The sequence below is a fragment of the Carcharhinus amblyrhynchos genome, unplaced genomic scaffold, assembly GCF_965287045.1.
Source record: "Carcharhinus amblyrhynchos unplaced genomic scaffold, sCarAmb.v2.hapA scaffold_43, whole genome shotgun sequence".
In the NCBI taxonomy this organism is placed as follows: domain Eukaryota; kingdom Metazoa; phylum Chordata; class Chondrichthyes; order Carcharhiniformes; family Carcharhinidae; genus Carcharhinus; species Carcharhinus amblyrhynchos.
This window is the reverse complement of record NW_027649784.1, coordinates 1,389,928-1,404,381: the sequence shown is the minus strand read 5'-3', so window position 1 is coordinate 1,404,381 and position 14,454 is coordinate 1,389,928. Positions and strand designations below refer to the sequence as shown.

Genomic DNA, 14,454 nt, shown 5'->3' with positions numbered 1-14,454 from the left:
AGCGGGCAAGTAAGTGGAGTTGAGATCAGCCATTATCTTATGTTCTTTTTCCTGCTGTTCTCCTGCAAGTGCAGTGACGAAGCCACATACACACAGGAAGCACAAACTCAAATCATTGAATCCTACAGTGCAGAAGGAGACCATTCTGCACCTACTACAATCCCACCCAGGCCCTATGCTCATAACCCTATACATTTACTCTAGCTAGTCCCCACAGTAAAAGTACGAAAGCATAGTAAAATTCATTTATTCGTTGTAAGTAGGCTTGCATTAACACTGCAATGAAGTTACTGTGAAAATCCCCTAGTCACCACACTCCGGCGCCTGTTTGGATAACACTGAGGGAGAATTTAGCACGGTCAACGCACCCTAACCAGTATGTCTTTTGGAGTGTGGGAGGAAACCGGAGCACCCGGAGGAAACCCAAGCAGACACGGGGAGAATGTGCAGACTCCACACAGACAGTGACCCAAGCCGGGAATTGAACCCAGCTCCATGGCACTGTGAGGCAGCAGTGCTAACCAGTGTGCCGCCCACAGTGGGTTCCATATTTCCTCTGCTGGACTGAAGGAATCAGTGGGTCTGAAAGCCCCCCTCCTCGCACTTCCTCCTTTTACTGATTTCCCACCTCATTTATTTCCAGAATTGGCTAAATTGAATTCTGGTTTTCAACCTGCGGTGTGACGGTTTTTACCGGAGTTAACAGATCAGGCCCCCACCATGGACTAGTAAAACCAGGAGCTTAACCGGTGTTGAAACTACTCTCGGAGAGGTTTGAGCACCCCCCCCCTCACCCCCAACCTTCGCTCACTCTGTTCATTCTTCTCCCCAGATTGGATCCAGGCACATCTCAGAGATGGAGTCGGTGCGCTCCCACCTACAGAACATGTTGAAACTCTCCCAGGAGCTCACCTACAGTGAGTATCTAACCCTGCCTCGCACGCAGGAAGGTGGACACAGGGTCGATGCCATGCCATTTTCCTGCAAAACCCCCCCCTCCCCCCTCCTCCCACCCCACCACATGCCACTCCTGTGCCCTCATAGACACCTGGGCTCACAGTCCTTCAGACTTGAAATGGAGAGAGCTACTCAGAGAGTAGAGGCGAGACATTTCCCTGTGGCAAGAACTCACAGCGCCAGGGACCTGGGTTCGATTTCTGGCTTGGGTCACTGTCTGTGCGAAGTCTGCACATTCTCCCCATGTCTGCGTGTGTTTCCTCTGGGTGCTCCAGTTCCCTCCTGCAGTCCAAAGATGGCCATGCTAAATAAATAAATAAAGTTTAAAGTTTATTTACTGGTGTCACAAGTAGACTTACATTAACACTGCAATGAAACTACTGTGAAAATCTCCCAGTCGCCACACTCCAGTGCCTGTTCGGGTAACACTGAGGGAGAATTTAGTATGGCCGATGCACCCTAACCAGCACGTCTTTCAGACTGTGGGAGGAAACTGGAGCACCCGGAGGAACCCCACGCAGACACGGGGAGAACGTGCAGACTCCACACCGACAGTGACCCAAGCCGGCAATCGACCCGGGTCTCTGGCTCTGTGAGGCAGCAGTGCTAACCCACTGTGCTACAAAGGACTCTGAGCAGACAACCCAACATCGATGACACCAGCTAATGTCACATGGTGGATTAGCAGGGTAGATAAGTGGGGTTATGGGAATAGGGCCTGGGTGGGATTGTTGTCAGTGCAGGCCTGATGGGCTGAATGGCCTCCTTCTGCACTGTAGGGATTCTATGAACAAGCAGTGGGTATCTGGAGCAGTGTGTGGCGACTGGCCAGGGGAGATCCGCTCCGATGCCCCTCATTGAAGCAAAGCAGTGTGACAGTTGAATTGTGTTTATCCACACCAGGATGTGGTCCTGTTCTCTTGAATATCTGGGTTCAAACACCACTAGACACTATAGGCGACTCGGGTACAAACAACACTAGGCACTGTGAGTACTCAAATTTCCAAGCTTTATTACTTGCTAGCAAGGAAGACTGCAATGCACTTCAAGGTGTTGCCTCGATTTGTACAGACAACGTAGCAGTTATATTTCACTGCATTTTGGAATTTTGATATTGGAAGTGTCTTGTGTTCATCCTGTAGCCAAGGTTTATAAAACTGATGCAAGGTCTAGATTAGTCGTTTATCCTGAATTCGCAAGCGCTGGCCTCATTGAAGGCCTGCTTTCCACATCTGCTGATAGAGTTGCCTGCCTTTGTTGTTTGTAACTTATTTCCACAGTTTTTAACTGTTTTTAACTATACTTTCACCCTAAATCTTGCACAACAAACTGAATTAAATGTTTGGCCTTAGCTGGAATTGCAACTTAATTTCCACACTCTCCTCACAGGGGATGCTGACGTCAGCCCCACCTCCCCAACGCCGGCGTCGAAGACAGCTGAGGATCAGCAAGATGATGATTCTTTTGAGAGTGACTGCACTAGTACCTTACTCAGGTGGGCCGACTGTCTTGAAGCAGCAGCTAACTCGATTGGGCAGTGGGGGATGGGTGGGGTGGTTCTTGGCAAATAGACACCTTTCATTAGATTTACGAGGGGCATGGTCAGAGTGGATAGTCAGAAGCTTTTTCCCAGGGTGGAAGAATCAGTTAGTCAGGGGGCACAAGTTTAAGGTGCGAGGGGCAAGGTTTAAAGGAGATGTACGAGACAAATTTTTTTACACAGAGTGGTGGGTGCCTGGATCTCACTGCCCAGAGAGATGGTGGAAGCAGATACGATAGTGACTTTTAAGAGGCGCCTTGACAAATAAATGAATAGGATGGGTATAGAGGGATATGGTCCCAGAAGGGTAGAGGGTTTTTGTTCAGTCGTACAGCATGGTGGGTGCAGCTTGGAGGGGCCGAAGGGCCTGTTCCCGTGCTGTAGTTTTCTTTGTTTGTGTTTCTGGGGGTGAGGTGATTGATGCCTTGGGTAACACGGATAATGACTGCCTGAGCAAATGTTCATGCCTGTAGTTCCTATTCTCTCTTCAAAGACCCTGCTGAGTCCATCAGACACTGGGCAAAAGGCCGGAGGGGGAGTGGGATGTGGAGCAGGATAGGGAGGCAACAAACAAAGTGTTTGCATTTTCCGTTGCACCTCCCACCTCCTTCAGCAACACTTTGATTTGATTTATTATTGTCACGTGTATTGGGATACAGTGAAAAGTATTGTTTCTTGCACGCTAGACAGACAAAGCATACTGTTCATAGAGTACATAGGGGAGAAGGATTTGATTTGATTTATTATTGTCATATGTATTGGGATACAGTGAAAAGTATTGTTTCTTGCGCACTATACAGACAAAGCATACTGTTCATAGAGTTCATAGGGGAGAAGGATTTCATTTGACAGGAATCGCCTCTCGTGCTGCAACTGTTCTCTGACCTGTTTCGCTTGTTTCAGTGCCAAACCTTTCCAGGAGATTTCTGTGTCCCCGCCGCTGCCCCTTCTGGGATTGGATGAAGCAGCTCTCTTCCCGCGGTATTCCCGGATCCGGATGGGGACGGGAGAGGGCCTGGCGCCCGAGTCCTCCCTCTACGAGTGTCAGATCCTGAAGGACACCCTCGATAAGGAGCGCACGAGGAGGAAGGTAGGGAATGGCCCCCTCTGACAGCCCCCCCACTCCCGACAGTGAGCGTCCACATCCGCCCCCATCACCACCTCTCCTTCCGCCTGTCCAAAAGCCTTCTTCGCGCCGGGACCTTTACTGATTTCCCCCAACAACCAGCTTCCTTTCTATAGCACCTTTATAATTCAGGAGCAACAACAGAGTGGGGCTGTGCTGCGCACCAAAAACCTGATAGCCAACTTTAAGGAGCATCTGGAACAAGGAGAATGGAGAATGCCAGGGTTTGGGGACAGGCAGCTGATGGCACAGTGGTGGAGCGATTTAACTCGAATGGGGCAATAGAATATCCATTGTGCGTTGAGAACCTCTGTCTATTCGATGATGGTTTGGGTTCTGTGATTGTTTTATTTAAAGTCAGCAACTGAGCCGTGAACAAACTGAGAGCAATCCTGCTCTCTCTGGCTCAGTTCTGCATGGAGTGGGATGCTTAGTGGTTCTCTGTGCATGCAGGCGATCTCACAAAGCCAATCCTTATGTGAGTCTTTTAAGCCATGTGTTTTTTCTTTTTAAGTAATATGTTAAGACTGTTTTTTGCCCTTTTTGTTTTTGCTGTCGTCCTGCGTTAAAGCTCAATTACTGTGCTCCATCTCTGGCTGGTTTCCCATCAGTGTGGGAAAGGGTTGGTGCCACATTTTGCTCTCTCCCTGCTCTATGACCTTGTGGTGTAATCGGGAGCAGCTTGTCTCAGGTTCACGTGGCAGTAAGCGGCTTGGCTCACTTGCTTGCCGGCTGGATGGATTTAGAAAGCCAATTTGCCCTCTAATCCTCTTTGCGGTGCAGGCCCAATCCCTTCCTGCGATGTTTGCTGTCAGTATGAAAGCAGCTCATGGACACAGTTTCACACATCTCTCCTCCAGGGACCCCAAGGCTTTGGTGTGGGCTTATATTGAGGGTCACTGCCTGTTTACCGCTTAACCCACGCGCACAAGCCCTGATTTTAAACTTCCCTCTGTTTAGTTTGATTGTTTCATCTTTGACTATCTGAATCCCCACACCCCCACGTCTGTGTCTGTGTGTGTGTGCGCCATAATGGGTACCTGGGAGTTCGCTGGTCTCACAGTCTCATGATGTGGCTTGGTGTCAGGTTGTTGCAGTGTATGGAATGTGTTACTGTGATTGTAGTGCTGTATTAACGTCAAATTAATTGTTGGAGAGACCTCCCCATGAAATTCAATATCATAATAACATATTGTGGTATTCCTGTCTTCAAGTAATATTGAACTGCTGTCAGTAATCCCATGGGAGGTTTATCAATGGGTATCGAGTTCAAAGTGCTTGCTGGTTAATAAGAACAAAGTATGGTACAGCACAGGAATAGGCCCTTTGGCCCACGAAGTCTGTGCCAACACAGATGTCTCTCTAATATTTTCTTGCCTCTACATGGTCCATATCCCTCTTTTCCCTGCCTATTCATCTATCTTATCCAGATGCCTCTTGAACGTTGTTATGGAAGCTGGTTCCACCACCACCTCCGGCAGCGTGTTCTAGGCATTCACCACCCTCTGTGTGAAAAACTTGCCCCTTACATCTCTTTTAAGCTTTCCCGCCTCACTCACCCTCTGCCCCCGAGTCATTACCCTTTGACCCTGGGAAAAAGACTCTGACTATCCACTCTACCCAAGCCTGTCACAATCTTGTAAACCTCTATCAGGTCCCCCTTCATCCTCCGATGCTCCAATGGAAACAATCCAAGTTTGTTCTAATATTTCTTCATAGTCCATGTCCTCCAAACCGGGCAACATCCTGGTAAATCTCTTCTGTACCCTTTGCAATGCATCAGCATCCTTCAGGTAGTGTGGGGCCAGAATTCTACATAATACTCCAAATGTGGCCTAACTAAAGTCTTATACAGCTTCAACGTGATGTTCCAATTCCTATACTCAACACCCCGCCTGATGAAGGAACAGCCAGTCCTAAAAGCTAGTGGCATTTGCTACAAAAAAACCTATTGGATTTTAACCTGGTGTTGTGAGACTTCTTACTGTGTTTACCCTAGTCCAACCCCGGCATCTCCACATCTTGGGCACAGCAAGCAGAGAGTAGCAGTGGAAGGGTACTTTTCTAACCTAGGTTGTCCAGTCTGTTGGCTCGATTCCGCCACTCAGATGCTCAGAATTAAATCTTGAATTCTGGCAAAGATTAAATGTTAAATATTTATTTATTAGTCAAAATTAGGTTGACATTCACATTGCAATGAAGTTACTGTGAAAATCCCTTAGCTACCACTCTCCAGCGTCTGTTTGGGTCCACTGAGGAAGAACCTTGCATCTAACCAGCGTGTCTTTCGGACTGTGTGAGGAAACCAAAGCACCCGAAGGAAACCCACGCAGACACGGGGAGAATATGCAAACTCCACATGGACAGTGACCTGAGGCTGGGAATCGAATCCCAGGCTAACCACTGTGCCACCGTGCCATTTAGACGCAGAGGTCATACAAGGAGTAGGCCATTCGGACCCTCAAGCCTGCTCCACCATTTAATTGGCTAATATGATAGTCATCTCAAATCTGCATCCTCCCCTGCCCCTGATGGCCCTTCACCCTCCGCTTACTGTTACGGGTCTGTCATGGTGTTTTTCTTGTATTTAAAACGATTGTTCCCCTCAAGTGGCCGGACAAAGTTGTGGAGTGGTTTTGAGATGATTTATTAAAGATTGTAGCTATAGGACTTTGAGTCATTAAGGCCAGTCAGAGTATAGAATTCAGAAATACACAAAGTTATAGTTTCAAATTCAATCACAAGTAATTAACATATACCAATCGAGGCAAAGGTTATTGATTGTGGTTACATCATGCATAAGAGCATAGTATAACTTCTTCACGTTATATCATCAAATGGTGATAGTTTTTTCTCTGACCAATGGTATATCAACTTCCTTTTCCATTGTTCAGCTGCACATTGTTCAGTTGAGTTGGGTGGCACAGTGGTTAGCACTGCTGCCTTCAGTGCCTCGGGTCATTGCCTGTACGGAGTTTGCGTGTTCTTGCCGTGTCTGCGTGGGTTTCTTCCGGGTGCTTCCAAAAAATGTGAGATTTAGGGGGAATTGGTCATGCTAAATTGCCCCTCAATGTCCAAAGATGTGTAGATTAGGTGGATTGGCCATGCTAAATTGCCCCTAGTGTCAGGGCGATTAGCTAGGGTAAACGCATGGGGTTTCAGGGATAGGGCCTGGATGGGATTGTGGTCAGTGTAGAGTCAGTGGGCCGAATGGCCTCCCTTTGCACTGTAGGGAATCTATGAATGGTCCATGACTCTTACCTGGGTTGTCTTTAATAAAGTCGTCTGGTTCTCACATAGCTTTCCCTGCATGACTGAGATACAGTTTATGATTTTTACTTATCAAGAATGACTGCGCTCTGATTACTGTTCTCTCTTCCTCTCCTTGGCTGCGCCCTCCACAGCACTGCGAGAAACAGATTCAGAGCCTGCAGAACAAGATCCTGGAGCTCCAGCAGCAATTGGCTGTGGCCGTGTCAGCTGATCGCAAGAAGGACATCATGATCGAACAGTTGGATAAGGTACAAAGGTGGAGAGTTCAAAGTTTAACAATGCTTCCTCTTAACCACCCGATGGCCCATCTCCTGATGAAAGGCTGCATCCGAAGGGGATTTAGGACTTAGTTGAGGAAGAACTTCTTCACTCAAAGGGTTGTGAATCTGTGGAATTCCCAGCCCAGTGAAGCAGTTCAGTGTTTTTAAGGCAAGTATAGAAAGATTTTTGAACAGTAAAGGAATTAAAGGGTTGTGGTGAGTGGGAGGGTAAGTGGAGCTGAGTCCGTGAAAAGATCAGCCATGATCTTATTGAATGGCGGAGCAGGCTTGAGGGACCAGATGGCCTACTCCTGCTCCTAGTTCTTTGTCATTATTAAAGAGGGTGCGGAAAATGTTCATAGGAATGGTTTTGCGGATGAGGAACATCAGTTACTTGGGTTGCAGATGTTTGTTTTATTAGTGTCATAAGTTGGCTTGCATTAACATTGCAGTGTAGTTATTGTGAAAATCCCCTAGTCTCCACATTCCGCCGCCTGTCCAGGTAACACTGAGGGAAAATTTAGCACGGCCAATGAACCCTAACCAGCATGTCTTTTGGACTGTGGGAGGAAACTGGAGTGCCCAGATGTAACCCATGCAGACACGGGGAGAATGTGCAGACTCTGCACAGACAGTGACCCAAGCTGGGAATCAAACCCAGGTCCCTGGTGCTATGAAGCAGCAGTGCTAACCATTATACCACCGTGCTTCCCCTCCTGCTCCAGGATAGATCCTTCTCACCCATTTTGAGACCGTGGGTAAGACCTTGGTTTTAAGATCTCGTCCCAGTGACAGCACCTCCGGCAGTGCAGCGCTCCCTCACGGCTTTACTGAGATAATAGTGCTCAAGGGTCTGGAGGAGGAGTCAAATCCCCAGCCATCTGAATCTAGAGACTCACGTTCACTGAACCAGGCCTGGCAGACAGAGGAGGAACTGTCAGCGGGAGTGGCAGGAACTGTGAGTGGGTTGAGTGGATTGGCCGTGCTAATTTGCCCCTTAGTGTCAGGGGGACTAGCAAGGATATATGCATGGGGCTATGGGGGTAGGGGCTAGGTGGGATTGTGGTCAGTACAGACTCGATGGGCCAAATAGCCTCCTGCATTGTACGGATATAAAAAAAATTCCACATTTGGAATTTAGGAGCACGACGTGACCGATTTCCTCTCCATTGACAGCAAAATGAAGTCGCAGTTTTGTGTCAAATTTTCGATTGAAGTGTACAGATGTTCTCCATTTTCTGTGCCCTCCATGGACAGACGCTGGTGAAGGTGGTGGACGGCTGGAAGAAACACGATGCAGAAAAATCGGAAGCCATGCGGCAACTGCAGGAGGAGCGCGAGGCAGTGGAGAAGAGACGCGGCAAGCAGCAACAGGTGAGGCCTCCGGGGATGAGGAGGTGTCACTTGCTGAGGGGCTCCAGCCCTTGGCGCATCTGTGGCTTTCTGAGACTTCTGCCTCCTATCCTTGTCTCGGAGAGGCATGTGTGCCTTTCACCAGCCCCAAAACTTGATTTATTATTATCAAACAAAGCATACCGTTCATAGAGTACATAGAGGAGAAGGATTTGATTTGTTTATTATTGTCGCATGTATTGCGAAACAGTGAAAAGTATTGTTTCTTGTGTGCTGTACAGACAAAACATACCATTCATAGAGAAGGAAAGGAGAGAACGCAGAATGTAGTGTTACAGTCATAGCTAGGGTGTAGAGAAAGATCAACTTAATGCGAGGTAGGTCCATTCAAAAGTCTGACGGCTGCAGGGAAGAAGCTGTTCTTGAGTCGGTAGGTCCGTGACCTCAGACTTTTGTACCTTTTCCCTGAAGTAAGAAGGTGGAAGAGAGAATGTCCGGGGTGCTTGGGGGTCCTTAAGTATGCTGGCTGCTTTTCCCGAGGCAGCAGGAAGTGTAGACAGAGTCAGTGGATGGGAGGCTGGTTTGTGTGATGGATTGGGCTACATTTATGACCTTTTGTAGTTCCTTGTGGTCTTGGGCAGAGCAGGAGCCCATACCAAGCTGTGACACAACCAGAAAGAATGCTTTCTATGGTGCATTTATTGAAATTAGTGAAAGTTGTAGCCGACATGCCGAATTTCCTGAGTCTGCTGAGAAAGTAGAGGCGTTGGTGGGCTTTCTTAACTATAGTGTCAGCATGGGGGGACCAGGACAGGCTGTTGATGATCTGGGCACCCAGAAACCTGAAGCTCTCACTTGTCCTCCTGCCCTATTATGGTGTTGTCCCCACTGTGCTAATTTCTCATTCTCACCAACACTTTGCAGTTACATGGTGCCTTGAGCTTAGTAGAACCTTGCAAACTGCTTCATGGGAATGTTATCCAAGCAATACCTGACATCAAGCCCTGTGAGGCTCCTGCTCAATCACAGAGGGAGGTGTTAAGGAGTTTGTTAAAGAAGGGGAGAGAGGAGAAGGGTTTAGGGAGGGAGTTTTAAAAACGTATTTGTGGGATGTGGGCATCACTGACTAGGCCAGCATTTATTGCCCATCCCTAATTGCCACTGACGCACTTTCAGGAACCTGCAGCAATCCATGTGGTGTAGGTACACCCACAATGCTGTTAGAAGGCAGTTCCAGGATTTTGACCCAGTGACAGTGAAGGAACGGTCAATATATTTCCGAGTCAGGATGGTGAGAGGCTTGAAGGGCAAGTTGTAGGTGTTCCCATGTATCTGCTGCCATTGTCCTAGATACAATAGTTGTGCTTTGGAAGGTACTGCCTAAGGAGCTTTGGTGAGTCACTGTATCCTGTAGGTGGTACACACGACTGCTGCTGTGCGTGGTAGTGGAGGGAGTGTGGATGGGGTGCCATTCAAGCGGGGCTTCTTTGTCCTGGATGATGTTGAGCTTCTCGAGTGTTGTTGGAGCTGCACCCATCCAGGCAAGTGGGGAGTATTCCCTCACACTCCTGACTTGTGTCCTTTTGATGGCGGACAGGCTTTGGGGTAGTCAGGAGGAGAGTAACTCACCGCAGAATTCCTCATTGCGGACGGGTTTGGGTGGTTTTGTGACACGGGATTTAAGGACACATTTTCCAGTAACCTGCAGATCACATTCAGCACAGGAACTGGCCATTCGGCCCAGCTGGGTTTTGCTGGCATTTACACTCCACATGACCTGCTTCATCTCAATAAGACCATAACATTAAGGAGCAGAATTAGGCCACTCGGCCCATCTAATCTGTTCCATCATTCAATCATGGCTGATATTTTTCTCATCCCCATTCTTCTGCCTTTCTCCCTGTAACCCTTGATCCCCTTATTAGTCAAGAACCTATCTATCTCTGACTTAAAGATACTCAATGACCCAGCCTCCACAGCCTTCTGCGGCAAAGAGTTCCACAGATTTACCACTCTCTGGCTGAAGAAATTCCTCCTTATCTCTGTTTTAAAGGAGTGTCCCTTCACTCTGAGGTTGTGCCCTCGAGTTCTAGTCTCTCCCACTACTGGAAACATCCTCTCCACGTCCACTTTTATCCAGGCCTTACAGTATCCTGTAAGTTTCAATAAGATCCCCCTCTCATCCTTCTAAACTCCATCGAATACAGACCCAGAGTCCTCAACCGTTCCTCATACGACAAACTCTTCATTCCTGGGATCGTTCTTATGATCCTTTCCAAGGCCGGCACATCCTTCTTTGGGTACGGGGCCCAAATCTGCTCACCATACTCCAAATGGGGTCTGACCAGAGCTTATACAGCCACAGAAGCACATCCCTGCTCTTGTATTCTAGCCCTCTCCACATGAATGCTAACGTTGCATTTGCCTTCCTAACTGCTGACTGAACCTGCACGTTAACCTTAAGAGAGTCCTGAACCAGGCTTACCAAGTCCCTTTGTGCTTCAGATTTCCAAAGCCTTTCCTCGTTTAGAAAATAGTCTGTGCCTCTATTCGTCCTTCCAAAGTGCATAATCTCGCATTTTCCTATGTTGTAATCCACCTGCCACTTCTTTGCCCACTCTCCTAGTCTGAGTCCTTCTGAAGCCCCCCTGCTTCCTCAATGCTACCCGTCCCTCTACAAATTTCTATGTCATCCGCAAATTTGGCAACTGTCCCTTATGTAGTGAAAAGTTTGTGGTTTTGCGGGACCTGTTGAGTCGGTAGTTCTGGAGCACTCAGTGTTTGGAGAGAAGGGGAAAGGGGCTGATGTAGAAGGTGACAATAAAAGTGACGCAGTATTTCTACTCCCTTCACAGGCACTCTTCAACTTGGAGCACCATTTAACACAAGCGAACCAGACTCTGGCGAAAGAGCAGCAAGAGAAGGGTCTGCTGGAGGAAGAGAAGAGCATGCTGGTAAGGGAAACATTGTCCCTGACTGACACCAGATCACAGCTTGCATCACTGTCCTGGCACTGAGCAACTCGCGTGCCTTTTAATCATAGAATCCTACGGTGCAGAAGGAGGCCATTCAGCCCATCGAGTCTGCACTGACCACAATCCCACCTAGGCGCTACAATCCCCCGGCCGGGAAGGGGGGGTGGTCACAGTGGCATGGTAGTCAGCATTGCTGGCTCACAGCTCAAGGGATCGCGACCATTTCCACTCCATCCCTGTTGATGTAGAGCATGTCTTCTACTGTGCTTCCTGAGGCAGTCAGAGGAGAAACAGTCTCTCAGCATCAACCCTGTCAAGCCCTTTAGAGAATCCCAGACGTCTCGATAAGTTCGGAAATGACTTTGGCTGAAATGAGGTTTGGAACAACGATTTATTTTCGGTAAAATATGAACAATGATGAAGCAGTTACTCGATGTTTCTGGCCTCCCCACCCCTGCAGGAGGAGGAGAACCGGAGGCTGCAGAAAGCTCTGGAAGTGGAGCAGCAGCGCTGCCAGCGGCTGCAGGGCGAGTGCGACGCGGCGGAGAGCGGCAGGCAGCACGAGTGGAAACAGGCCGAGGCCTTGCGTGCCAAGCTGGGGGAGGAGCGCGAGGCGGGCAGCCAGCGGGAGAAACAGCTGGAGCAGAGGAATGCAGAGCGGGAGGAAGAACTCCAGAAACAGCTGGAGAAAGAGAAGGTGTGGGGGAAGTTGGTGGGGCAGGGTGGGTGTGTGATGGGTGTGGGTGGACAGGGTGACTGTTACGAGCTAAACCAAGATGACCCACACTGTCTTAATTTTAGATAATACAAAATTCACGGGGCTGATATCTCTGTATAAAAACATAACTTTTATTTAAATAAGAAGATTGTCAAAGGGTTAAGTGGCTCTGACACAGAGCAACAAAACTCTCCACTGAATCTCACATTACAATCAAAAACAGATCCATTATAGTTTTTCTTATCATTCCACCTTACAATAACTTTAAATCAATCATTGTTAAGATACACAAATCAACAGTAATACCCGTCAGATATTTAAACCAATCGCATTTCATGCTCAAGCAGAATGGCATTTTATTAGTCCGTATAATTCAGAAGCTAACCCCAATCTGGGCTAACCTCTTCCTCCGGTTGCCTAGCAGCCTAAGACGCTGCATCCAGAGGTCAAATAAACCCATAAGTTCCTTTAAAGTTCACCGCCTAACCAGACTGATCCGTGACACCACCAGTTTGGACAGCGAATAAATCCTATTCATGAAGTAAGATTAAGTGTTCTACATGTTCCGTCCATCCAAAACTTTACTGATAAACATGAAGTTATGTTAGAGTTAAATATTCTCTTGAATTTATGGTCTTGCCCCAGTGACGTTTAACATGATGCTTAGCAGTAAACTGCTCTTGGCTGAAGAGGACAATATACCTTAAAATCAATATAATTGTAATACATTTAGTACATTAGTATTATCATTTTACAATCATAATCACAAATTTAAATCAATACCTGCATGTGTAAATTGCTTCTTGTTAGCTCATAAACTTATTTTAAAAGTCATTTTTAAAAAATTCATTCATGGGACACGGGCATCGCTGGCTGAGCCAGCATTTATTGCCTATCCCTAGTTGCCACTTGGAGGGCAATTGAGAGTTAACCACATTGGCTGTGGCTCTGGAGTCTCACATGTAGGCCAGACCTGGTAAGGACGACAGATTTCCTTGCCTAACGGAACCAGATGGGTTTTTCCGACAATGGGTCATCAGTAGATTCTTAATTCCAGATTTTAAACAATTGAATTTCAGTTCCACCATCTGCATTGGCGAGATTCGAACCCAGGTCCCCAGAACATTAGCTGAGTTTCTGGATTAATACCCCAGCGATAATACCACTAGGCCGTCGCTTCCCCATTTGACCAAATGCAGCTAGTCCTGTCAGTGCCTTAATGTGTAATGCTTTAACAATCTTACCTCTCCGTTTGGGGCTTCCGCTGACAGTTACTAACCAGCCAACCTTTGGAAAACCCAAGGTTTCCAAAGCCTCAAAGTCTGAGGGAGAAAATGCAGCAGAATGTGTACTTATAAAGAGCCAGATTTTCTATTAAACGAGGCCATTTAGACCATCGTGCAGTTGCCAGCTCTTTTGTAAGAATTATCTGTTTAACCTCACTCTCTGTCCCCTGCTCTTCCTCCATTGTCCTGTCATTCCTTTTCCCTACAGCGTTAATCCAATTCCCCTTTGGAAAGTTATTTCTGAAACTGCTTCTGCACCCCCAGCGGGTTCCAGGTGACAAAGACACCCGAGTCTAAATTTTGTTTCTGGGTTATTTCACGCAGGCGAGCGCTCAGCGTGAAACTCAGAGGGCCCAGGACGCACAGCAGGTCCTCGCGTCTGTCCAGACGGAGCTGCAGCGACTGGAGATCGAGCTGGACACGGCCAGACGAGAGAAGGAAACCCTGCAGATGGATCTCAACCTGGTCAAGGTGAAAGCGTGTGCTTCTTTGTCTGATATCTCTATCGATCAGGGCAATCGCCCTGTGTGGGGAGGAGCCAGGAATATAAGAAATAGGAGCTGGAGACCATTCAGCCCCTCGAGCCTACTCTGCCCACCATGACTTGGCTTCGACTTCGCTTTCCTGTTCACCCCCCCGAGAGACCAAACTCTGCTTTGTAATAACAAAATAATACATTCTTTCGTTAGCCAGCATTGCTGCCCATCCCCTAATTGCCCCTTGAACTGAGTGTCTCACTCAGCTATTTCAGAGGGGCAATGAAGTGTCGGCCACATTGCTGTGGATCTGGACTCATGAGTAGGCCAGACTGGACAAGGATGGCAGATTCCGGGGACACCAGATAGGTTTTTACAAACAAATGGGCGACACAGTGGTTAGCACTGCTATCTCACAGTGCCAGGGACCTGGGTTCGATTCCTGGCTTGGGTCGCTGTCTGTGCGGAGTCTGCACATATTCCCCCATGT

The 14,454-nt window shown here is 47.9% G+C and overlaps 1 protein-coding gene across 3 annotated transcripts in view; it reads left to right on the top strand.

Annotated features, from left to right (window-relative positions):
• cntrob (centrobin, centrosomal BRCA2 interacting protein) overlaps positions 1–14,454 on the top strand; it is a 39,977-nt gene that overhangs the window by 2,226 nt on the left and 23,297 nt on the right. For all 3 annotated transcript variants that reach the window (XR_013885311.1, XM_080181878.1, XM_080181877.1), the window contains exons 3-10: positions 833–917; positions 2,347–2,452; positions 3,401–3,587; positions 7,028–7,144; positions 8,414–8,530; positions 11,365–11,463; positions 11,945–12,181; positions 13,813–13,959. Coding sequence is in view for 2 of the 3 variants with exons in the window: in XM_080181878.1 (XP_080038004.1) it covers positions 833–917; positions 2,347–2,452; positions 3,401–3,587; positions 7,028–7,144; positions 8,414–8,530; positions 11,365–11,463; positions 11,945–12,181; positions 13,813–13,959 (1,095 nt within the window). In the remaining variant the exon portion in view is untranslated. The remainder of the gene's footprint in view (positions 1–832; positions 918–2,346; positions 2,453–3,400; positions 3,588–7,027; positions 7,145–8,413; positions 8,531–11,364; positions 11,464–11,944; positions 12,182–13,812; positions 13,960–14,454) is intronic.